Here is a 27,772-nt window from a genome sequence, read left to right as displayed (position 1 = left end):
TTTAAGAAGCATCCTTTGATGCAAAATTTCTTATGATGTTTTATTACATATCTAGTATGATTTGAAATATTCATATAACTTTAAACATATGTTTATTTTAGAACACAAACTTACATATAACAATAATATTATATAATACTACCACAAGTGTTAACCAATTATAGATGTTCAAAACTAACATATGTAAATTTTCAAGAGGTACCTATCAATGTTGAAGGAATACAATTATCACTGTATATACTTTCTCTTTTGATGTGTTACCTATGAAAAAGTCAAAAGGAATTATGGAGGTGCACATTTTATTTCCTTAATATACATTGTTAAATATGGTACCCACTAACCAATTATGACTGTTTAAATTTAAACTAATTAAAATAAAATAAATTAAATGAATCGTATTGCTCCTTGGTCACATGAGTCACATTTCAAGTACTCAGTAACCATGTGTGTCTAGTGGCCATCGTATCTAACAGCATAAATATAGAGCACTTCCATTATTATAGAAAGTTCTACTGGACAGCAGTGATTTACATTATGTTATTAGAAGTTCTAGATAGGACAGTTCAGAAAGTGGGGGAAAAAAACAGTAAATGAAGTAAGTAATATTGATACTATATAAGTAGGTTGAGTTCAGTATAAATATTACACCTGATAAAATGCAAATAATGTATAAGCGGCAGATTACTTAGACATTTTTCTCTGTTTAATGAAGTCATTTGTTTTTTGTTTTTTCCTCAAAGTAAGAGAAATTACTTTATGTTTTAGATGTTTCCTTGTCTATAAAAATAAAGATTTGAGTTAAAGGATCTTTAATGTTGTTTTTACACTCCAACTCTGAAATTGAAATCTATTAACACAAGTAGATTTTTCTCTATTTCATTATTTCTTTTTGCCAGGTATAATACTTAGCAATTAGTTCTTCAGATTTAGAAGATTTGCATCCAAATAATTTGATTAAAAAAATGTTTTATATGATTTAAACCCGTATATTCAATTTAAATCTAAAACATTCTTAAAAGAAATTTTTTTCTCATAAATTCTGACAGACATAATTATGTTCAGATATTTTAAACACATACTAAAAAGGCAAGAGTTTTCAGGGAAAAAAAAAAAAACACTATCAAATACAAAGCTCACCTAAATAATCATTGTAAAGAACACATGCAATATTGTGTTTTGACAATCATTTTCTTGGTTTTCATAAAAGTAGGGCTTATAAAGATAATACAAAAGTTATTTGATAGTCAAACTGTCATTGAAGTACTAATGAAATATGGTGCTTAAAAAAGAAGCAATATATTTTTGATAAAACCTAAACAAAAGGTGGAATGTTATGAACAAAGATTCAAAGATCTCTGAAAGTCAAAATGTAAAATAGACTTGGGTCTGGTAACACTAAGCCAAGTTCACATAGGCCAATACTGGAGTTCCTATGCAGTGTTTTTGTATATACATGTTAACTGTAAACATACTTTGAAAATCTCAAATTATCAAGTAATAATAGATCCTAAGTCCCTCAAAAGATGATGCTATGGTTTTTAAAATCTTGAATTATATTTGGTATAGTTTTCTTTTGAAAAGTGAACACATGTCAGCGAAATACATCTTCTAGGAAAACATAAAATTCATTCCTTTCTAATAAATTTATGGAGAAGTGCCTTGTTGCTTATACTAGGGATCATGACAGAAGAGATACGAAGGAAGAAACTGAAACAGAAAGAAGTAAAAATAAAAAGATAGTTTACCTTGTTGAAATAAATCAGAACAATTCTTTTTGCCTTACTGACTTTGAATCTTGGGAATATTAACATGCTAATTTTTGATTTCTCTGAAGTATATTTATTCCAGCTTCCCTCACATGTTAGATATGATTAAATTTATTTGTGCTTCTATATGCCATGTTATTTTTTTAAGAATTGCATATAAGAAAATATAAATTAAAAGTAATATTTCAATGATTTCTATAACATTAAAAATAACATATCCAAATTGGTTTAACTAGAGAGTGTCTTCATCATTCTATTTAGCTACTCTACATGTAATTGTACTTGCCATTTAAACACCTCAAAAGTGAAAAAAGGTTTTCTCCATTATAGTTGATCAATACATGTGATCAATGCTATCAGTAAAAGCATTGCAAATTAAATTATTGGATGTGAATAATAATGTTTCTTAAGTTGTTAAGTAAACTACAAATTTCAAGTGGTCTAACTTCCATATAATTGCAATTTTTAATTTTCATTTGTGTTTTGAAATCTTTCATCTGGTAGTCTTACCATCATCATGAACCAATACACCAAGAAGAGAAAAAGCATATTAATTCATGAAGCCCAACATCTGTTACATCACTCTCAATAAGTTTGGTAAGAGTTCCAGAACTGGAATTCTCTCCCTCAAATGAAAACTCTTTCTTACTGGGCCCAAATACACTTCTCCAAATTACTCCCCACTTATGAATTGAGTGAAATTTAGCTCTAGTCAGAGTTTTTCATTATAGTTTCACATTTTCACTTTTCAGCTAATACAATTATTTTACTGTGGAAGTATAAAAGAGTGAATAATAATTTTACCTAGATGGAGGAAGACATGAAAAACTGTTATGCTTACAAATAGTTCTTTGGGAAAAAAAAAAAATTCACAACCACCTCACAAATTTCTTGAGAAAAATGACATTTTATTTCTTTCAGATTTTAGGACAAAGTATAACATAATTGAGAATTTTAATTCTGGTTATTGGGAGTACTGGAGATCATGTAGCTTAAAGCTTTCACTGATAAAGTGATAACTGAGAAGATAAAAGGTTATCTGCTTTGTTTATTATGATGGGGAAACTTGGAACAAGGACTTAGGTTTCTAGATTTGTACACTGACTTCTCTTCTAATGAGCACTATATAGCATCTGAAGCAAAGAAATCCTAGAAACAAATTACATGGGCTCAGATCCCAGGTCCTCTCATTACTAGTTATGTGAACTTAGGAGCTTTAATTAGCCTTCCTGAGCCTGGATTGCCTCATGTTGAAAATAAGCAATTACAGTTTCTTCTCATAGGGTCACTGTTAGTATTAAATGAGAGAATATATGAAGCAAACATAGAACATTGATAAGTATGTAGCCAGTGTTCAGCAAATATTAGCTATTATTGTTTTATCTGATTTCATATGAAATATGCATATTAATATATTTTTAGTTTAGTAACACTCTCCTACTAGGTAACCTATTGAATCTGGATTGTATGTATCTTTGGACATGATTTGCCTTGATTTTATGTAAGTTATTACATGATTTGTCTATTTAAGTACTCATCAAGCAGAAGAATATTATGGATAATACTCTACTACACTGAAGGAAAGGGTTGTTCAACTGTACTCAGGTAAGCACGAGCCTTCAAAAACACAGGATTTATTTTTTCTCTCAGTAAGTGGTAGCTAACTTCTGATGGCTAGATATCATTTCCTTTCCATACTTATGCCCCATTGCTATACTTTTTTTTTTTTTTCAAATTTGTCAATAAGACTGTACTAAACATAATGGTAATTTTAACTTCTGAAATGAAACCCTTAAAAATTACTTATGTAAAAATTTATTATAAATAATTAAAGCTAAAAATCACAACTGCAGGGAAAATGTTGAAAGAAGAGACCTAAATTTCACCCAGATAATATGCAATGTTTACCCCAATCACATATGTAAAATTTCAGCCCCAAACAGTACCTATTCTGTGAGATATAATGAAGTATAAACACATAAAAGAATGTCTGGTTGTAACCATAACAATAGGCCTCTGCGATTTTTGAGAATGTCTTTTATAGTTGAATATTATACATTGCATTTCTATAAAATTGATTAAATAGAAGTCTTTCTCAGCTTTTACTATTTTTTTTCTGAATTCAAGTATTAAATTTGAAGAAGTTTTTTCTTTCCAACTGCAATTATTTCTCACTTTGAATTATGAAATTAATCATTTATATTATTTCCCTGTGTGTTTTTACCTGAATATGAGAATACTGAAATGAGCTGTTTGGACAGATTTAAAAACTTAGTTAAAAAAAGTTTTTCTTACGTGAATATATAGTTTAATGAAATATTTCTGTATTTCTCCACAGAAATCAGAAGCTGAATTTTCATCTTGGTCTGCCTTTCATTCCATCACAACAAAAGTTCCCTCATGACTGTTCTCTTTGAAACATGCAGGTTATTAACATACCAATGTATTGGTTTGTGCATAGGTGCAGGCGCGGTCTCTGTAGCTATAACCTCATTCTCTGTGTACATCTAGTTACTCATTCATTATTCTTCTTCAACAGTGAATTTAACAGTCTCCGTGTTAAATATAAAAAATGATTAAGACATGACCTTTTGCTAAAGGAAGTTACGTTCTAGACGTAGAGAAAGACATTTCAACTAAAAACAGTCATATAATGTTAAATGTTCAATATGTGGTGATCACTTAGGCACAATTAGAAAATGTTTTAGAGAGGAAGTAATATTTCTGCTGGTCTTGGAAAACTTTGTAGTTATTCCAACTATAGAAAAAGCTGAAGGACATTCTAAAATATCAAGATACAGAGGGTAAAATGTGTCTTTCTAAATTTATTTGCATTGTCATTATCCATATTGGCAATAATGGATCCAAATACTGAGTGTCTTTCACATATTTTCATTAACATATATTTCAAATTCAAAATGGGACCTAGTATTTCCTTGTGGATTTCCTAACAGATTTTTTTTTTTTTTTTTTTTTTTTTTTTTTTTTTTTTTTTTTTTTTGAGACAAGTCTCACTCTGTTGCCCAGGCTAGAGTAAAGTGGTTTGCTCCACCTCCCCGATTCAAGCAATTCTCCTGCCTCAGCCTCCTGAGTAGCTGGGATTACAGGCCCGTGCCACCACGCCTGACTCACTTTTGTATTTTTAGTAGAAACAGGGTTTCACCATGTTGGCCAGGCTGGTCCCTAACTCCCAACCTCAGGTGATCCACACCCACCTTGGCATCACAAAGTCCTGAGATTACAGGCGTGAACCACTGTGCCTGGCCTCTAACAGACTATTGTCAGAATTTTAGTAAAGGAAAATAAATGAAAGTATGCCTTTTAAAATAAGGCATGCTGGTAATGATTTAGGTGGCTTTTTTCACTTTCCAAAAAACTTTTATCACCTATACTAATTTTACTTTATTTTGAGACAAAGTCTCACTCTGTCATGTAGGCTGGAGTACAGTGGCACAATCTGGGCTCACTGCAACCTCCACCTCCTGGGTTCAAGTGATTTGTCTGCCTCAGCCTCCCAGGTAGCTTGGATTACAGGCCTGTGTCATCACCAGGCCCAGTTAATTTTTGTATTATTAGTAGAGAGGGGGTTTCACTATGTTGGCCAGGCTGGTTTCCAACTCGTGATCTCATGTGATCTGCCCATCTTGGCTTGCCAAAGTGCAGGGATTACAGGCATGAGCCACTGTGCCCAGCCCTCACCTGTTCTAATTTTAAATCTTTTAAAAAGGATAATTGTTAAAATGGAAGAAACTACAGGATTTGGAGTTCTTTTTTTCCTTTATCCCTCTTTCGGATAGCTTTTGCACATGTTTATGATCCACAGTTATTTTGTTACTAGACACTCTGACATGATGTAATAGGAAAAGTCTAGGACGAAAGTCTGAAAACTGAATTAAATCCTCAGTGTAATATTTTATTACCTAAACGATTCTGAGAAAGTCACTTAGCCAGTTCGTGGTTAAATGTGCCTATCTAAACTATACAGAAAGTAATACAAATAATTCTATGTTTCTCAGAGACTCTGGATACACAGTACATGCATCTGAAGTGATAAACTGAGAGCTTTCTAACTCAAGAAATGCTATAGAAATGGTAGCCATTATTATTATTATTATTATTATTATTATTATTGGGGAACTTCCAATCCCAATAGATCTACAAACTGATCGTTTCCCTTTCTTGTATTTTTCTCTTTTCCTTTATTCCCATATTCTGGGGACAACTCCTCTATTTACCTATTTGACCAAGACAGAAGCCTTGTAATGTTTGTTATTTGTTGTCATTGTGTGTTATGTTCTGACTTATTCCTAGCTTTCCTTTACTCTGCAAAGTGAACTGGTTCCATAATTACATATGTTTAATTTGCTCCAACTGTGTAAGTTCCTTGTAATTTGTTGGATGTACCATGCTCTTCTGTGTGTCTGTTTTTTCCCAGAGAGACTGTTCTTTTTGCCAACAATATCTCTTGCCCTGTAGAGCACCACATCACTCAGCTAGTTCTTACTCTACCATTCTTGTTCAGGAAGCTTTCTCTGAACCCCGTTGAGATAGAAACACCTCCCATTTTCTCTACCTTAAAAGTTATTGTATGGTATTGTGATTATTTAAGCAACTACCTACATACTAGACTGAAACATACTTGAAGACAGGGGACCATGCCCTTTATTTTAGACTGTAACATACTTGAAGACAAGGGACCGTGCCTTTTATCTTTATTCTCACTCCTACCAACTGTGTCAGATATATACTAAATGTTTAGGAAATACGAGTTGAATAAATGAATGAGTATATGTAATGTTTGCTGTTAATTAGGCATATCATACATTTACTTTAATGTTTATCATAGTGGTCTTTGTTATGATTAACTAAAGTGACACTGATTATACAAAAAGATAAAATGTGCAGCAGAGTTTTAACATATTTATATTCTCTGTTCTGTTTTAAAATGCTTACATATATCCTGCATCTGGGTAATTTTCATCAATATTGAATGTAAGGTATTTCAATTACCCTAAATTAATAATAAATTAGAATACTCATTCCCACACTACACAAAATAACAGGAAGCTTAAGATAAAATTATAAGAAAAATTAGGATTTCAATTGAATTTAAACATAACAGCTAAGATTTTCTGTCTACTTGTATCTTCTTTATGTTCCTACTAAATACCATATCTAAAGTGATATTGTAATAATTGACATACTATTATTTAAATACAGAAAGGACCCCCAAGACATCTTCTAAAAGTATTGTTGCTTTAATACACAGGACAACCTAATGATCTTCCTTCTCCCTTAAACAAATTCTCTCCTTTTCCTCACTAAATATCAGGACAGAAATCATAATACTTCTCAAGGAAACAGGAGTCAGTAGTTTTGATATAATCAAAACATATGCAAGTCACAATGGCAATCTGATATAGGAAGGTTCAATTGCATTTCTATTAATCTTAAATTTAAGCTTTCATTTTTGAAGCAAGATTGCATAATATTTTATATAGCTACGGCATTTTCACCCTATAGCTCATCTCATCAATGCTAAAATCCAAGTTGCCTGATTTTCTCACTCAGGGGAACTAGGAACACAGCATGAACAAAAAGGTGCCATTAAATTTTATCCATTAAAATAGTTGTTTTTAATTGTTTCATAAAGAGATACAATTTTTACCCTTTTCTTTGATATCTATATCAAAATCCAAATATTATCCAAAAATAAAATCAATGGAGTCTTCTATAACATCTATAATAATTTTGTACTGTGCTATTTTAATTGACACTTTTAATGGATGGGTTTATGTTGATGATAACTTAAGGCTGCTTTCAGTTTATGGGCTAATAACTATAACCTGGGAGAAATAAAATTTAAAGCTATTAATAGATTCAGCTGCATTCACTAGAATAGGACACAGTTTTTGCTTCATAAATAGAAAAGACCACAGACTGCTATTATCAAACAGGTAATATTTCTTTCATTAGAAAGTGAAGCATCTTGAATAGCATGAAATGAGAAGCTAAGCCAGTCATATTGATTTTGAAGAAAAAAAAAAACAATTGCTCAGAGACTCAAATATATATATATGTTGCTTGTTTGTTTGTTTTTGAGACACAATCTCGCTCTGTCACCCAGGCTAGAATGCAGTGGCGTGATCTCTGCTCACTGCAACCTCTGCCTCCTGGGCTCAAGCAATTCTCATGCCTCAGTCTCCCAAGTAGGTGGGATTACAGGTGCGTGCCACCACGCTTGGCTAATTTTTGTATTTTTAGTAGAGACAGGGTTTTGCCATGTTGGCCAGACTGGTCTTGAACACCTGACCTCAAGTGATTCATCCGCCTTGGCTGCCCAAAGTGCTGGAATTACAGGCATGAACCCTCACACCCAGCTATCAAAAATAAAAAATAAATATTTTCTTATAAAATATCCAAGAAATTGAAATATTCACATAATTAAGAATGAATAGATGATAGCCAAATTTAGTACATCAGCCCATTATTTCTTAAAACATACATATAAAGAGACTTTCTAGTGATTCTGTTTAAATTAAAATTGACACTCTGAAACTTCTGTTGCTATGGTAAAGAAAATATTCAAAAAGGTAACAAAATGATTACATAATTATATAGTGAAAAGTTAAAATGAGCACATTACCTTGAAAACAAAAATATATGCACAGTACAAAGCTTCTCCTATTAGGTACTATTTTTACCTAAATTAATGTAAACAATTAACTTATAAAATATACTATGACATAACTTTGACAATTATAAATATGAGGGACCAAAAAAATTAACAGACATACATTAACCAGAAGCAAAATCTAATTGTTGCATATGGTATGATAAAAGCTATGGTTTGGTGAAATATGTGAATAAAATTAATTTAAATTGCAGAAAATTTGGAGTACCAAAGTTATCCTAACACTTGCTACTGTGAATGTGTCCTATTTCAAAACATCAACCGTTCTTTAAATTTGTTATTTTACTAAGTATGTTGAGTAGGTTGAACTTTCCCAAAGATGATTTTGGAGCATGTAATCACTCTAAATTACACTGCAAAATATTGAAAAGTTTTGTATACTCTACTGACCAAAACAACATAATTTAAAGTGAATTATAATGGTCATAATCTACAGAACTTGAGCAACATACACCAGACAGCTTTGACACCTTCAGATGTGTTAAATCCCTCATCTGGAATCTCCAGCCTGCTGTCCTTGGTCCTTACTATGACTTCTCCCCATTCTCGCAAAGAAATGCAAATGAAACAGATCCACCACAAACTCTTCCCCGTAGTCCCACTCAGCTTTTCATCTTGAAGGCACATGATAATGCACCGTCATTTATTATCCATGAATACTGCTTATGTCTCCTGGTATAAAGTGGCGCAGGGATTACGTTGTCCATATTTGTGACTACCCCAACCACTGCAAAACATCACCTAAGAATTTGTTCTTAGCCTCCCTTTCCTTCAAGATTTAAAGGCATTAAATCAGTGAAATCTGTATGTTTTATTCATTCCTACCATGGATTTATCAACTCATTGGAAAATAGTCATGTTGAAATATTTTTAAAAATAGTTTCTGTAAAATTCAATCATCTTAATTTTATTCCTTTCATTGTGATACTCACATCAGTGTTTTTTTTGTTTTTTTTTTTTTTTTTTTTTTTTTTTATTTCTGAGTAAGAATTTCTACACACTTAAACGTTACGTTGGATTTCCATGTTAATGACCTACAGAACTAGATTTCTTTACCACTATGAATGTAATCCACAGTCTTAATCTTTAAGATTTTTAACAGTTGTTACAAACCCAGCTCGAGGATCTAAAGACAAGTCCCTGGGAAACTTCAGCCTTTTGCTAACGAGTATAGTAGGGTACAAGCCATTGAGTTTGGATACTTCAATGATCCTTTTTTCTGTGTCAGACCAATAGAGGTTTTTTCCAATCCAATCGACAGCAAGTGCATTGGGGACCGCTGTGTTATGAACTACCTACAAAACAAGAATTTAAAAAGTTAACAGCGTAAATCCCTAGAATAAGAAGTGAGCAATTGCTTCTTGATTTTTACAGAGATATAGGATTCCATTTAAACATAAGGAATGGAACTTAGATAAGAAGAGAACCATTGACCGCAATGCAATTACTTACTTGTTTGTGAGAAATTACCTAATGTGTAATTAGGTCCCTACAAATTACATATAGGTTTAAACAACATAATTTTAAAAAGTTGTTGGAGAGTTGCACATTTGTTGTTCACATTTTTGTTAAAGTTTATTCATCCTCTTAAAATTTAGAATAAAATTCTCACACATACACACACACACACATACACACAAACACACACACACACTTAGAGACATTATTTTTCTTTAATCAGTTTGGGAGAGACAGCAGTAGCATTCATCACTCTCCCTGCTGCTTTTGCCCTATTTAGATGGCTACAAGGAGAGAAGAATATGCACCAAGGAGAATATGCACTATTTGAAACTAGCCAAAGGGAGGTAACAATGTACACATTCAGCTGCTGTTATCAACTTTAATCCATGAATATACCAAACACAACATGAAATACAGTCTTTGCATGTATAAATATAATATATATAAAATGATCAATAACTTTTGATCTATATGGCTGACATTTCTAAATTCCCAGTGTTTTTAGAAATATGTCAAATAAACAATTGAAACTTGAAACTACATAGAAGCCAATAGTTACATAGTTAAAGACAATAAAATGCCAATACAATTTTAAATTTATCTTTTTCCCTAATGCCATCAATAATAAAGATACAAATGAAAGTGGTAATATGCACATTTGTAACAATAAATAGTATCAGTCTCCTATAATGAAATGCAGGACATCTATTTTTCTTTTACCCACCACATTTCAAATTTGGAAAATTGGCATGGCTATTTAAATGAAAATCAGTGAATTAATAAATTTAAGGGAATAAAGATGTATTTTATCTTTGCATAACCTTATATAAATACATGATTTAAAGTAGTAATGGAATAGTAGTGGCCAGGCAGTAGAGAATATGCTTTCAAAAATAGCAAAGTATTTTCAAAAAATATAAAGGTAAATTAAAATTTTTAAATGCATTGTAATAAAATATATGATAAAGTTTGAGTAATGTGACTTCCACAGGTTTTAAATTAATTGAAAAATAAATGGACATAAAAACTCATCTGTTTATCTGTTCTATTTAACCATTGGGTTGGCTCGAATCAATCTGCCTATCACTATTATATACTGATTTTTTATTATATAAATCATTATTAAATACAGCTACTTTAAATCACTTGAACCCAGCTTACTATTTGTTTCATCATTGTACATGCACACTTTAAGATCTCATTAATATTTTCAAAATGGATTGCTTTCACCAAAAATGAAATTATATATGATATTATAGATGGTTACAAAAAAGTTAAAGTAATTGATGGGTTTTGTTCACTTTAATTTGAAACTTCTTTATAAAATATTTTAATGAATATATACCGTATTAATAATTTGATTTTAAAACTCAGAATAACATAAGATGGTACCAAGTTGCTCATATCTAGAATATGACATCATACACATGACAGAACTGTAACCTCAATGTCATACTCTCAAATCAGAATGTTCATAATTTTACACAAATGCATTCAATTATTTACATCTGTAATTGATTAATTTTAACAGTATCGTAATTTCAATCCACACTCTAACGTCTTTTTCAATTACAAATTTTTTACTCAACTTTCTATTTTATTTAAATCAATACAATTGAATGACAGGCACTAATCCTTCAAGCTGAAAACACCTATCCCATTTCCCAGGGCTGTGAATAAGGTTCCAGATTTTATTTACTCAATTTGATGTTTATATTATTACAAGTAATAGTCTTATAATGAAACATAAGAATAAAAGGTCTCATATTTCATATTTAAAGTATTAATCACACTGTAGAAATGTGAAATTGAAACTACCCTAATGTATTCTATGAGTAAGGTCACGGTAATAAAATAACAGTTTCTATACAATTCAATCATACTGATATAATATTCAACAATCCCATCATTGTAATGTCTAGTTACCTTAATGTCACTTCCATTTAAACACATTCTATTTATGCGACTGCCATTGGGTCGGCTAGAATCAATCCAATAGATGAATTCTTCTCTGTAATCAAAGTCTATAGCAATAACATTGTTTAATCCCTAAAAATAAGAAAGACTATGTTGTCAATCATAGTTCATAGAAATAATTATAAAATGTTTTAAGAGTTTACAGGAATCATTGTCTCCCTTTGAACCTAAATAGTTCTATTTATTATAATAAATAGTGTTTGCTACCAATTCTCATTAAAAGTATCATACATTCACATTTTCCTCACATTATACATTTATAAACTACAATATTAATTTGAAAATATTTTCCACACGGGCTACAAAATTTCAAAATATTTATAGTGGTTTAAATAAATAGCAGTAAAGTGAAAATAAAAATAACTTCTTTTAAGGAGATAAAGTTTAAAATTTCTACTTTAGGTTTATATGAAATATAAACTTGATGTCATAATAATCTGTTCTGTAGAGGAGCCTGAAAAAAGTACACATCTAAATTGAAAAGGTAGATCATCTGATTAAGATGAGCCCTAGACAGCCATCTGATGAGTCAGAAAAGAAGGTATAGAAATTTTACTTTCCCCCAAAGCTCTTGTCCCAACAACAGTATAAAAGAGCTGCCTTTCTTCATGCTTCAGATGGCCCCTTGGCAATACAGTGTGATATTAGAATTTAAAAGTTACAACCTTGGGTGAGTATTTGACCAAGGAGGAACTAGGTAATCAACATGTTTTTATTCCACATGGTGGAAATGTGTGGAAATGCCTCCCTTCAGACTCATGGTTATGCATTTTTTAGCAGGTAGCAAAACAGAACACAAATTCAATTGATGGGTTTCTGGATGCTACAGCTTTTTGGTTTGACAGTTCTCACATTTGATTTGATTTGAGGACTGTACATCCAGGATCTAGGAATCTTTTAGTTGCAGAATTATTCAAACAATTGCCTAGGAATTAGTTTAATTCTGACTTTCTGGTAAAGATTATATCTTTACTCCCTTAAGGACTGAGTAATTTATTAATACATAAATTCTATTGATTAGAAAATAATGTTATAGACATTTGGCAAAGCCTCAAGGGATCTCTGCCATGTTTTTATATTTATGGAGAGCTAGCTTACATCAATATTCACCATAAAGTTCATGCTATGTCTCTGATTGTTTTAGAGGGAAATGTATGAGTAGTTGTAGTCCTATGGGTAGAGACAAGCATCTTCAGAGAGGCAGGCTTTTTAAATTTGTTTTAGTTTGGTTGCGGGGAGGAGGGAGAAGGAAGAAAGTAATTCTCAGGTCAGAGTTGCGTTTCAACATCTACTCTGAAAATTCAGAATCTGATGATAATGATAAAACTGACTGAGATTTAAATAGTTCTTTATAAGAGTCAAGCCAAGGCTAATAATTACTCTTCAGACATACTTTTCCAAGGGCATTCAAAACTATGTATAGCAGCAAATAAGAGGAGATTCTGGCAAATACTGCTTATTTTCCCTTCTCACAGTGGGGCTAAATTTTAATAATAATAGTGTTAAAATAAGCAATCTCATTTTCTTGAGGTCCAGATTATAAAGACAACCTGTAGTAACCTAACCCCACAAAATCTCATGCCATATGTCATAAACAAGAGACACAAGGTAACAATATAGCTCAGTGCAAATTATTTGCTAAGCCAAGATGAATAAATGCAAGTATCTTTCCTACTGACAACACTATAAATCATGAATAACGACTATAAGTGCTAAAAACGGGTAACTGATATTCAGTCACAGATTCAAAAGATTCATTAAATATCCACTCACATCCTAAAAACTGGAGAACTCCTTAACTAAATCCACATAACCATAGATATGTAGGAAGTTGCCTATGCAAAATAAGTCAAAGTTCTAAAATATAAATTGAATGTGTTCCAGGCAAGTTTGTAGAGGGCTTAATAAATTCATTCCAATAGTAGTTTACAATATCCTTTCTGTTCAACTGCTTTTCTCTCCAGAGCAATCGTGTAAATAAGTTAGGATTCTGTGATGCCTTGTTAATTCAGGTGGCTAAATTAGAGAGTTTTACAGGGAAAAAGCAGAGAAAAACACGTCTCTAACTTGAGCAGAGATTTACCCACAATCCTCAGTCATGGAAGAATTATCCTATTCCTTCTTTACAATAATCAATTTAGATAATAAAAATCCAATTCCAAATTTAGCAAGTCAACTATAATAAATTAAAGCTGCAAATGCAGAAAATTGAAGCTCTAAATTCCAACATATCTATCTAGCCAAGCTGGTCATTTTTCTACAGCTTTACTTTTAATCCCCACAGAAAACAGTGCAATGGTCTCTTTGCAGAATCATATGCAAGAAACATTAAAACAGCCAGGTGCATGGTCAAAATAATGTCTAAAAACTAGTCATCCCAGTAGTTTCAGAGCTGAAATTTGGTTTCATCAGAATCCTATTTGCTTCTTTTCTTTCTGTAGCTAAAGACTTGCACTCTTTGGTTCGAGATGATTAATTTAGGAAATTGTGTTTTGTTTCTCTATACAATGTTACTGGTATAAAGACACCGTTCAAATTGAACTGGATAACATATTGGAAAGGTACTTGATTAATTTTCATTCCCAAAATGTATGTCATTAAAGTACAGTTTCTAAATATAGTACATGAATTTAAGTTATAGCTGACCTTACTACAATTATGTTGTAGAATATAGAGGGCAAGAAAAAGTCCCACCACTTGTTATAATTTTATGCTATAAAACTTTATGAGATTGTTACTGACTACAACAAAGATAATAAAATTTGTGATATTACGATAAATCATTCTTCCTAATCAGTTGCACATAAAAGTTCCAAATAGTTAAGACAATGATACTGTCATTTATTTTGGTTGTGAGAAAATGTGCAGAGATAATTATTTCTCTGTTCTATTTCATTCTGCGTATGTGGACAGACTCTCTGGACAAAGATAATGGTTTCTATTGCCTAGAACTCCTTTAAAATTTCTATAACACTATGATGAAACTGAGTAAAACTATGTTCTCTGAAATAAATGACGTATTCCCAGCAGCCCATAGGCAAAACTGGGCAGAAGGCTTGCCATGGGTTCTTTGGGTCTCTATTTCCTTACTCAGTGGACACCATTAACAATTGCTTTCCAAAGACACAGGTGTGTTCAGATCCTTCATGAACGTCTTCATCATCCTCACTGCTTCTTCATTCCCATATGTACTGCACCAAGAAAGTATCTGAAACTCATCCCCACTTAGGTACTAACGACTGGCAACAGTCGAAAATGATACCACCAGGAGAAAAGAGCTATGTTAAAGGTGCATTAAAGTGGTTCTGTTATGTGAAATAGACTTAAATGATGCATAGAGGAAAAAATCATTTTGTTCCATTAAGAACAATTTCTGACAACACATTATCCATGAAAGACAACAAAAGGAATACTGGTAGAGATGTCCTGAGCGACAAGGTTGGAAAATGAAGTAAGAAGCTAGGACCAAATCTCTATTATAACTCTGTCATGAAGATAATGAATATTGTTCTTTATTAGTTAAACTTGTGGTTCAGCTGAGCTTAAAAATATTCTAAAGAGAGAACTTTATTCCTTCAAACTGAGATAGTAGAGTCTAAATGGTCAGAATGTTATATATATATATATATATATATATACACCACCTAGTGAAAAAAACAAACATGTCCTTGTTCCAGAGACCATACCAGAAAATACGTGGCTGATGCATCTAACTTTGAATTTACAGAAAGGTTTATAGGGCCTGTGTAATCATATCCCAAGAAAGATAACTTTTAATATTTTATAACTCTGACATACATTTAAAAGCACAAGAAAAAGTTTTAAAATACAGAAAAAGTATCTTAAGTTAAGTTAGTTAAAGTAGGAAACTATTTGGGTAGCAAAAAGCTTTCCATCTTGAAGCAGTTATGTATACATTTTCTCCTTAAGTATTTCTCTTATATTATTTATGTCTTAAAGAAATAGTTGTTCATTCTTACATTTTGATTAAATTTGCATTAGATTTTTAATAAACAACCTAACAATATTTCATATTTTACTCAGACTTGTAAGATTTATAATTAAAGAAAGAAGCAGTATGATATGGTGGATGTTGGTGGCACACTCCATACTCAGAGCAAGGGTGTAAACCGCATGGCTATTCAGGATAAGGCAAGTGTGCACGTCTTAAGCACATGGAAAGTCTGAAAACACTGGTGAACTGGAGAACAGGGCTCTCCATCAGTGTAGCAGCTGCTACACAGCTTGGAATTTGACCAATCAGGAATATGAGCCCTGCACTACTATACTTCTCTGTTTTTTCCTGAGTAGTCAGAAATCTGGATTTTCATCTGAAATGTTTACTTTTAACCTGTGACATAGAGGAAGACTAAAGAATTCAACTGTGCCTTGGGATGAGTCAATATCCTACTAGCTAGTGGATATTTACACTTGAGACTAAATCCTGAAGAAAAATGAACAAAACAATTATAAAAAACAGGGAAGGAATCTATCAATGAGTAAGAAAAGTATTTTTTAGGTGAGTAAATCTTTATGTTGCTGAAAACATACTGCAGGAATGGTGGTCTTCATTTATACTTAAAACTGACATAAACAAACTAGAAAAATGAGAAAAAACCTTAATTTTGGCACACTTGTTCTAGACAGTGCTTTCACATATTTCTGCCACTATTATACAGTTTGAGGCAAAGATAAATTTGGAGCAGAGCAGACACAAACCAAATATTTTCAAAGAAAATATTTATCCTGACAACTAAAAATATGCTTCCCAAATTCTATTTGCTAGGTAGTTCTACAGCTCTAACATATACCTAGTACACATGTTAAATGTTACGGAGTCATCTTGGGAGTGTCATACCTGTTTTAAAAGTGTGTAGTTGGAGCCATCAGTGCTAATTTTCCTTATCTCATGATGATCAGCAAGAATTAAAAAAGGTTCTTCATCTAAACACCAACACAAATAAGACATTAGACTTTTAAGTATCTATGTATTTCCCCTGTGCATAATTTCAGTTTAATTTAGCAGCAATGTAATGTCAAATGTAGTGCTGGTCTGGTAGATTCAGGGTTTAAAGAATCATATTGAGCAACCTAGTTGACAGTAGAATGAAAAGGCAGCACACGCCCAGGCAGTACAGAAAATCTAGAAAATTCTAAGTGCATACCTTACTCACCCTCAGTATTCTTGACATTCAGATAACTTATTTGGAATGAGAAAATACCTACTATTACAATCTGATCGTCTGCATAAATTTCAGAAAAAAAGATAATCTTCACCTGTCTTAGAAACCTACAGTACAGCTAAAACATTCTTATGATCAGAAATTTTTTTCTTGATAATCAAGTGGCTAATGCTCTCAGGATGACCTCAGTGAAGACTAAGAGTATCACTGCATGTATATATACTTTTACCTGCCTGAGGGCTTCTCTTAAATAACTTCTGAACTCCAGGTTCTAAAATCTTTATTAATTTTACCTTTCTTCATGAGTCTTACTTTTTTAACGCTTTAATAGTCTTTATTTCTTCCTTATCATCTTGTCCAGTGTCTTTTCGTATCTCATTTACTTTAGAATCTAGGAAAGAGCATGATAAAGATCTGACCATGCTCAGTATACGGGAGATCCTCTAAACCACTAGCGTTTGGTTTTCTCTTCAGATTTTATTTGGACACAAAATGATTTCTTGAAGAAGAGAATTTCAGAAAGATTTTCTTTTATGTTTATTTAAATATATATCTGAATAATTTAAAGTCAGTTTGACCACATTATCAGTGGTTATAATCCTAGATTAATTTGATGAATAATTTGCTCAAGCATTTTAACATCTTTTTTTAAGACACATTCATAAACTTATTTGCCAAATGAAAAAACTTAATGTTGCTAGAACTTAGAAAAAAAAAAAAAAACTTAAAAAAGTAATTGCCATATAATTGAAAGTGGATTTTATTATAAATTATTTATTGTTATAGAGTTACTGTCCTTTTTAAATTGTTTGAAGTCATTATTCTTCTCTGTCTTTAGTTTTGTAATTAATATGTAACACCAAAGGTATAACATTATGTTTCAGCAAATACTATGTCACTCATGTTAAATACCCCCTTCTATCATCATTGATGGGATCCCAAATTAGTCCTTCCCATCTTCTTTTTGAGGCCAGGCTGAGACTCAGATTACTTTTCAAAACAGAATTGGCTCTTGAGTTGAAGGTGCCTTGCCACTCTGTCAATAGATTTCTCAATTATAAATATAAAATTAATCAGTCATGTTCGACTTCACTGCTTAGGCAATTCTGTTATTTACAACTTAAATATATTTCATTTTTTAAAATCTCTGTAGTGCAAGATTTATGCTTTAACAAGCATAAATGCTTTAAGAACACATTTTTATATTTAAAATTTGTATTAGTTTCTAAGCATAATTGCTAATGAGAAACAACTATGGTGTGGATACATAATGTAACAAGACCCATATTATAATCATTACTATTCATCTCCTCTACATAATCCTTTACTAATGTGTAAAGTAACAGAAACATTGGTCGTTTTTGAGATTTAATCTCTTCTTTTTGTACCAGGTCACTAAATGCATTATGTAGCAAGCATTAAGATGGCCCAAAGCGAATAGATTGGTAGATTAAGCAATGGGCTCCAAATCATCCTCAAATTGATTGAGGGAAGCATACGTGATGGCGGAATGAAAAATTGAAAGGAGTTAATCTTTTTTCTTCATAATGTGTAAAGTTTTGACCTGTTAAAAAAAACATATTTTAAAATTAATACCTCTGATAGCTATTTTATTAAAGTGGTTGAGAAAACAGCTAATATTTTAAATGTTGCCACTGACGAACACCTATATAAGAAACTGGCAATAATATTTGATTCCTTATACTTAAAAACAAAGAGAATAGAGATGCCCTTAGTCATCATTTTTTTGCCCATTTAACAATCATCATTATATTACTGCTTTGTATCATTTTAATTTCTGTGATTTATCTCCCAAAGGATTAAAGTTATGGGCCATGCTTTATTAAATGTATAATTTACAGGATCAAATATACTACTTGGAATAAAGATAAGTTTAACAATATTTGCTGAATCACTGGAAGAATTCAAATAGTCCTAAATAGCCGATTTGTTATTACTATTGTTGCTTCTTATTATTAACCTGTTGTTCTCTCTAGCATATATGTATGAGTATGCGTCGCGGAGGAGAGAATGAAAAATATTATAATAATGTCACAATAGTCTCTTTAACAATTTTGGCCAAACTTGATCCCAAGAACATGTGATTCAGCAGGAAGCAGTGCTAGAGATAGTTCTTTTTTTTTTTTTTTTTTTTTTTTTTTTTTATGTGTGTGTGTGTGTGCATGTGAACACTCTCAAAATCTAGAAAACACTCAATAATTCACAAGACCATAAGGCAATGTTATTACAAACAGAGCATACAAAATCAGAGTGATATGCTTCCCATATCAACAGAAGCAGAGAAGAATTTTGATTTTTCAGAAACATCAAGGAAGAGTGAATTCAATAAGAATGGCTATAAAATTCAGAATCCATATGATAACTGAGGTTGGATCAGTGGGCAAGTTCAATTCGATACCTGAGAGTGATTTGCAGCCATTTGGGTTATCAGGTTGTATTTCATACCCATCTGTACAGAGGCACTTGTAAGTCCCATATGTATTGATGCATTGCTGGCTACAGGGAAAGCCTGAAGAGCATTCATCAATGTCTACACATGTTTTGCCATCATCCTTCAGTTGGAATCCAGGCCAGCATTTGCACTGGGAAAAAAAAGATGAGCATAATCAATTCATATCATTGTCACTGTCGTTTACTATTGGATATCTATTTAGCAGTAAGCAAGAAAAGCACTTGAAAATAGATAAAGGCAAGTCTTTCTGTCTCCCAGCATTTGACCTTTGATGGGAATTATGTATATTATATAAAGTTAGAAAGCACTCTCTCAAACATCTTCATTTGATCTTTTGAAGTTGGCAAGATTGTAAAAGTTAATTGACATTGCTATGGCCATGTGGTTAGAGATTGGCAAAGCCAAAAAAAAGAGTGAAACTTTCTACTTATTTTTTTGTTTTTCTGTTGCATTACATTGTCTTTTTAGAATATTTTAGCAATTATAAGAATTAATCCTTACATGGAGTTTTGAAAATTTTTAACATTGTCACATATGTTATTTCATTTGAGCAGTATAGACATCTATAATGTAGATATTTTTAGGTTGGTACAAAAGTAACTGTGGCTTTTGCAATTACCTTTAATGGCAAAAATCACAATTACTTTTGCACCAATCTAATATTATCTTTAATTGATGAGAAATACAATAGCATGAAGATGGAGTTGTTTAGACAAGGCCAGTAGGGATCTTGGACACACTGAAATTTTTAATACAGAGTAATCCTCAATTAACATTTATTGACTTGTTTGATTCCATACCTAGATATGTAGGTGTCTGAATAAATAGTAATATTCATGTAGATTTTTTATCTCAATAACTAAATCAATTTGTATCATCAAATCTTTCCTTCAGCATCTCTATGATGTTTTATTTGTCCTTCTGATGACACATGATATCAACTAACTGGTATGTCACCTCTTAGAGCACAAACATGATTCCATGTGCATTTTTTGCCTTCCTAGAAAGGATGAGGTACTTTGATTGGTCATTGTCTTTCAGCTCTGTTCTCAGTCCCTGCCAAGTAGCATGTGAAAATTATTATTATAGAAAATGAACCTATACTTGGCCAGACAATTATGGTCATACTAACCTTCATTAAGACTGATTAGTGGTCTTTGAACAAAGGAAATTGTAAGTATTGAGTAGGATGGTGAGGTAAGAAGGATTTCTGAGTTGTTAAAAGTAACTAGTATTCAAGAGCTCTCCACAGCAAATATTTCATGATCTGGATAAGACTGATCATTTATTCTCAGATAAAAGTGATGGCAGAATTTTGAATTTATTGATAAAGATATTAGAATGATATATGTCCACATTAATAAATAATCAGGAAACGATTTATGAGCAGAATTATTTTTTAAGTACAAGAAATGTTTTCAATACTGTGGAGGAAAGCAACCAAGTAACATCAATTTCATCTGAAATTAATTAAAGGATAAAACAATATTTTCCCCAATTCTGTTTACAAGAAATGAAACCCTTTAAGCTCTTAGCACTTTCACCTTTAACAATTGACACCAACAATTTATCTAATAATGCTCAGAAATTATGGTGGACTTTTAAAATCTCTGTAACCCACTTAGCAATCCAGTGGGTTAAAATGAAGGCAAAAGCCACGGCTTGATTTCCCAAACTCCCTTCATTATATCTCACTGAGTGATAATATTACTTTCCTTGAGAAGATCCATCCTGCCACCAGGAGGAATTGGTACTTAACTATGGCCAAAGAAAATGGCATATTAATGCCATTAACTCTACACATAAAAAAAATGGTTAAAATGATGAATTTCATATTATATATTTTTACTCTTTAAAAATAAATATTAAATCAAAAAAAGAAAATGAGAAATTTGACAGGATAGTAATCCCAGATAGGCCTAAAAATTAAACCAAGTGATTATGTAGTCAAGAAGCCAGAGGTCCAATTAGTAGACACAGAGCAATGTTTAATCAAGAGTCACTTTAGGACAAATGAAAGGTAATTTTATAGAATGTGATGAACTCCTCTAAAACAGTATTATTAAATGGAACAAAGTGTAACACCATTTTAATGGGGTTTTGGAAAATCACTTTGAATGCCTCATGTCAGGTTTATAGAAGTGCTATATGAAATAGATGGCTTGGATAAGAACACACAATGGAAAATTAATTTCTTGAAGGCAAAATTGATTAACTCTACTATAATATAAAATTGCATAAACAAAAGTTTAAGATTTACAGTAAATTTTTAAAATTTTTGTTTGAAATCACATTTATAAAAAGACAATTTATTTCTCAATCTGTTAACCTATTTTAATAAAAATATCTTTGGTCCCAACAATAAAAAGACATCTGTAGGCAATTCTACTGGATTAACTTTCATAAGTTAAACAAAAGAAAATAAGAGTCTTTTGCATTTTCAAAGATATTTTATAGAAAATAGATTAGAATGTTCTCTTTCACTTAAAAAAGACAATTGTTATGAAAGTGAAAATTGTATGATTCAGTCTCATCTTAATTTTTCTCACCATTCCAAATTATTTAGAATTTTCTAGAGTTAGACTAATTTTTATAAGAAAATATAGCTAGCAGAAAAAATAACTAAGCCTTTTCTATTTCTCTCAGGAAAATTTCTTTGCAGCTTTTCAAGTTAACATGACAAATATTGATTATTTTATTTCTACTGTATACATCATAACTTTTTTCCCTCCCAGAAGTACATTTATTTTTACATGGTAAATTATCCTTTCTATCAAAATAAGATTTTTGCTTCAGTTAAATGTTATTACTCCCTTTTGAATAGTTAGATACATTGTATTTGTTTTACTGCAAACATGCAAATTGGCCACAGTCCATAAGGTCTAAATTTTGCTTTTGTAAGCAATTTTCATTTCATTGCAGAATTTAGAGGATGATTTCTTGTCACGTTCTGCTTATGTTACAAGGAGAAGTAGGTTGCTGGATAGTTTTCCCCATTCTCTGAAACAGAGAAATCTATCAGCTCACATATTTTTGCAATGTAGTAGAAGCATCTTGTTGTACATAAAGCTTTTTACTCAGTTTGCTATCAACAAATTGTCATATATATGACATATATTTGTGTGCATAATATATACATGTATATGAATATACATATACATAAATATAAACACAATATGTAAAATATTTGGTTTGAACCTTTGCTTAAATCTTTTATTTATGATTCTGGTCTCATCTTGAATGTTTGTACAAGTCATATTTCCATCAATAGATGTTTTATATTACTAACTAGCTTTTACATGTGTACATACTTAAAAACATCATAGCAATTCTGTCTGATAACATGCACACGCCTTGTGAAGTATTAAATACTTGTGTCTATTTTAACTTGAATTATCACTTCATTCTATAGTTTCTTGAGAAGACAAAATGAAAACACTGGCATTTATAAAGTATTGATAAACAAGTATTTATGTGTGAGGAATCTTTCAAGATACTTAAAATAAGCATGGCTTAACATGTGTTTCTGGATGATATTGTCTTCTACCAAAAGCAGTTTCCAAATATGGTATGGCTGTGTGCTAATACAGGCATTTAAAATAACATCAAACCTTATTTTTGATGTCATGTCACAACATATATAATTGATATTCTATACATTTTATAATTTATTACGAAGCTTGTTATCACAGACATTACATACACATGGAATAAACAGAAATAAATCTACTTTGAAATGTATCACATAGAACACATACACACACACAAACACACACACACACACAACACACACACACAGCCATGCATCAGTTAATGACAGGGATACTTTCTGAGAAATATTCTGTTAGGTGATTTGTCATTGTGTGAACATCATAGAGTGTATTTATACAAACCTATATGGTATAGGCCATCATGCACCTAGGATATATGGCAGAACCTATTGTTCCTAGGTTACAAACCTGTAGAGCATGTTACTGTACTGAATGCTGTAGTCAATTGTAACACAATGATAAGTATTTATATATCTAAACATATTGCACCATATGTTTAGAAAAGGTATAGTAAAAATATGGTATTATAATTCTATAGGACCACCAGTGTATAAGCAGCACATTGTTGACCAAAACATCATTATATGGTACATAACTGTATATATGATAGAACTAAACAATTATTTATAATGTTATGACTTGAAATTTTAATTAGTTACCTGCAATAATTCTAAACCACATTCCCTGATGTATTCAGGAAAGATTTCTATGTTAATTGTACACAAGTCATCAATAACATTTCTTTTCTGCTTCATTGGTCTTTAAAATATTTGCTGCCAAAATTAATTATTTGATGCATGCTCATCTCATTAAAAGATGTACTGGCTCATTTGCTTTGTTTCTTTCTGACTGTAATATATTGTTTGTGAATGAGTTCATGTTCTAAGTTTACAAGTTTAACCACTTCTTCTTAATACAATACTGGGTCTAAAAATTTTTTTTAATATATATATATATCTTTCTTGGTGTTTCAATTTTTTATCTCTAATTTTTGCAGGGAGGAATTGATTGTTGTGGTTCTTTGGTTATGTCTATACACAGTAAAATCTTAACCAACCTAACCATGTAGCTAAGTTAATAATATCAGAAATTCAGAACTTAAAAACTGCAAATTGGTTGTTTAGTTGAATTTACCATTAGATAGAACTGACTTGTCATAGCATGCTAAAGCTGGCAGGAACAATGGCCCAACACCTTTGCCATACACAAATTCTCTACCATCCTTTAAAGAAGGTCATTTAGCCACTGCAGAAACACTTTCATTGGTGATGTGTGAGGTGGTTCATTCCAATAAAAAGTGTTCTAACATTAGAAACTTCTTCCTTGTATTGAACAGAATCTGCTTTCCAACTCTTAATTCCAATCTTTTTAGCAACCCAGATTAAGTATGTTCCCTATTATACTACTTCATATACAGTATGTGAATACAGCTAGTAAATTGTCTTTGCTCTAAGCAAAACTTCTTCTGAAGACATGCTCCAGACTCTAATGCTTCTGGATATACAAATTTGGATACACTCCAATTCGTCATGGTTTCTCTTGATAAAATGCCATGTTCATACATGTGCACAGTACCCCCAGGCAGAGCTCGGCAGAATAAAATCTAACCTCTGTAATGGTCCTAATTTTCATTAGGCTGCCTCTGTTGTTTATAGTAGTTATGTCCTATTGAAGATTCATACAGAGTTGTTGCTCCGTTAAAAACACTAATTTTCAAAGGAATTGTTCTTAATGAGGTTTTCCCATACTTACAAAATTGATTTTAACCTACTTCAACATTGTGTTAGTTTTGTCCACCATCCCAACATGCTGAACCTACGATGGTTTTAGAAGTTATTTCTGTCCATCGATTCTGTCAGTGAATCACTGTCTTCAGGGAAATGGTACTTACAAAAAACTATTCGGATATTACATATGGTTTATTTTTAGTGTATTTACACTAAGTCCTAATAATTCAGATTTTATGTTTTTTTCCCTTCTTGTTTGTATAAAAAATATTCTATTCTCTAGTGCTGTGGTAAATTATTAGCCCATTCCACTTTGAAGATGTACTGGAGAGAGAATGAGGGAAGAAATGGAAACTTAAGAGTTAAATACATATTTATACAGTTATTAACACAGCAGTATTGTCTCTGACCACTAGTCATCCCTGGCTTATTTATTTCCTTTATGCTCTGAATATGTTGAAAAATGCTTTAATTTTATTTTTGTCTCCTTAACTATATTCTCACAGCTTTCATGTCACACTACTATTATGGTATCTTTATATAGATACTCTCCATTTAATTAGTTTTATTATGATGATGGCTTTTAACTTGTTCATCTACATTGGATTAAATAGTTTTCTTGACCTCAAATTCTAACGTATCACATGTTTTGCTACTTCTAATGAGTACCTACCTTATAACTGACTGGAAGGTCTTGACAGTCTTGAGAACATCCACTGACTTTCTTACTCAAACATTCATTTATATGGCAGTTTCTCTCATCTGAACCATCGCCACAGTCATCCTTATTGTTGCAAAGACCTCCACTGGGAATGCACCTGCCATTTTTGCACATAAAAAATGAACTGTTGCATGACTGTTCTGGAAAAAAACAAACAAACAAATGGAACATAAAGGGCATGCCATTGTTTTATACTGCAATTGTTGAAAACATTCACAAATATGATAAACACGTGTGTCAAAAATCATAATAAAGTATATATAAAATGCTTTACATATTCAGTATAATATTTTATACATAAAGTTCAGAAAACCAAGGGCAAACTGCACTTTCATGTTCAACACTTATTGCAAATATAGCTTGACCATGAAAATTAATTATCAAAATAAATCTCCATAGTAAAATTAATGAAGTATTTTGCCTCCTCTATTTTGTGAAGAATGTGTTCAAAAGCATAATGATGGTTTGAAAATTCCCTCAAGCCATAGGTCTCTGAGAAATTATATGTCATTAAAAATTAAGAATCTAGAATAGGTAGATATTCCTAAATTCCTTTCTTCCTAGAAATATAGCATTGACATTTTGAAGTCAGGGTATAAAACAGACATCAGTGGTGAATAATAGGTGTTCCAAATACAGCTATGGAAAATAGCCAGGTGACTTGAACAATACTCATCACACATGCTAAAAGAAAGCCTATTATCATGTAAAGTCCATGAGAAAAAAAAGTTATTGAATATATTCTATAATATATCATTTAGTATTTGGAATAGAGAAGTGATAAACAGACCAAGTTTTTAATATATGTATACTCAAATGATATGCAATTTGTTTCATTTTGCCTAATTATGAATAATACAGGCCACTTCTCAGTAAATTTTAACTTTTTTGCATTTGAATTTTCAAATAGGCCAATACAGTGAAATTATTCTCATATAAACTAATATATTAAGATATAATGAATTTTTGGCAGTGGAGAAGACAGGATGGTGAATTCAGCAGTACCACTGCCTCAAATCTTTATATTTCTGACACAGACTTAACTTTCTAAAACTAGTTTACCACATAGTCAATTATTAGTACCCTGCATGGTGTCACGAGATACTTCACATGCTTAATGATTTGCATTTTCTTTCATCGAATACTATACTAGACAGAAAATCACAATTTTTCCATTGAAAACACTTTAGAATAAACCTGGTATTGTATCTATTTCTGTACCTGCACTTTTACACTTTGGATTTAAAGGTGCTTCATCAGAATGGTCAGGACAGTCAAAGTCTCCATCACACTGCCATTGAGTATTTAGAAGACACCGCCCATCAGCACAACTAAATTCTTCTGTACCACACTGTCGGTATCCTAGAGACAGAGAAAAAAATCTGACTAATTCATATAACCAATACCAATACGAATTGAAATGTCATCTGCTCAATGCACACTACATCTGATTAATGTGGATTACCTTTGTCTCCTATGAGAAATGTTTCTCATTTCTTTCTGTAACTGTGGTTATAGTTGCAAGAGATGTTTGTGGTTTGGAAGTAGAACTATGGTTCAAAAACTCAAGTTGGAAACAGACATTCTTACTATTTCAAGGTGAAGAAACAAGAAAGTGACCCTTGACTATACCATTTCTCTTCACCTATCATCTAGATCTTAATGATATATCTTAGAATGGAAAATGAAAACGAAGCTATTAGAATTAGCTTGGTTAGGCATAATACGAGAACATATGAGCTATAATTCTGAGCTATAATGATAATTCTCAGAAGCTCTGGTATCATGTTTATGTTTAGAAAGCAGCACTCAATGTGTAAAAACATTGTTAAAATGAGAAAAATTTAAAAGTCAATTTTAGAACAATAAGAACAAAAACTATTATAATTATCCTATATATTGATTCTTAGAGTCATTAAAAACTTTATTCAAATTATAGAAAAAATCATTTGTGAAAAGTTCATATCTATGTCTACTTGTAAGTACAACTTATTTGATTTTCAATATTGTTTTATAATGAATTTTTTCTAAGTTTGTCAACAATAAAACCAGTTATTCCTAGTAGAACTTTCTGATAAATCTGGGTAAATGCTCTGTTTTAAGTGGGAGGGGGTAAGATTTTTATGGCTTAAGAAATAAACACAATTCCAACAGAAAATATACTTAATAATGAATATCTAATTTAAATTGTTTTCATATTGGAATGGTTAAACTAGATA

The 27,772-nt window shown here is 31.5% G+C and overlaps 1 protein-coding gene across 1 annotated transcript in view; it reads right to left on the bottom strand.

Moving 5' to 3' along the window:
- The window catches only part of LRP1B (LDL receptor related protein 1B), a 2,016,348-nt gene that overhangs the window by 266,490 nt on the left and 1,722,086 nt on the right, over window positions 1–27,772 (bottom strand). The window contains exons 54-59 of the mRNA XM_030916410.1: window positions 26,775–26,915; window positions 25,506–25,693; window positions 19,501–19,684; window positions 16,757–16,842; window positions 11,848–11,970; window positions 9,574–9,755 (exon numbers count right to left, since the gene is read on the bottom strand). Of these exons, the coding sequence (XP_030772270.1) occupies window positions 9,574–9,755; window positions 11,848–11,970; window positions 16,757–16,842; window positions 19,501–19,684; window positions 25,506–25,693; window positions 26,775–26,915 (904 nt within the window). The remainder of the gene's footprint in view (window positions 1–9,573; window positions 9,756–11,847; window positions 11,971–16,756; window positions 16,843–19,500; window positions 19,685–25,505; window positions 25,694–26,774; window positions 26,916–27,772) is intronic.

Source organism: Rhinopithecus roxellana, chromosome 14, assembly GCF_007565055.1.
Source record: "Rhinopithecus roxellana isolate Shanxi Qingling chromosome 14, ASM756505v1, whole genome shotgun sequence".
NCBI classification, from domain to species: Eukaryota; Metazoa; Chordata; class Mammalia; order Primates; family Cercopithecidae; genus Rhinopithecus; species Rhinopithecus roxellana.
Note: the sequence above shows the minus strand (reverse complement) of the source record. Positions and strands in the feature narration are given on the sequence as shown.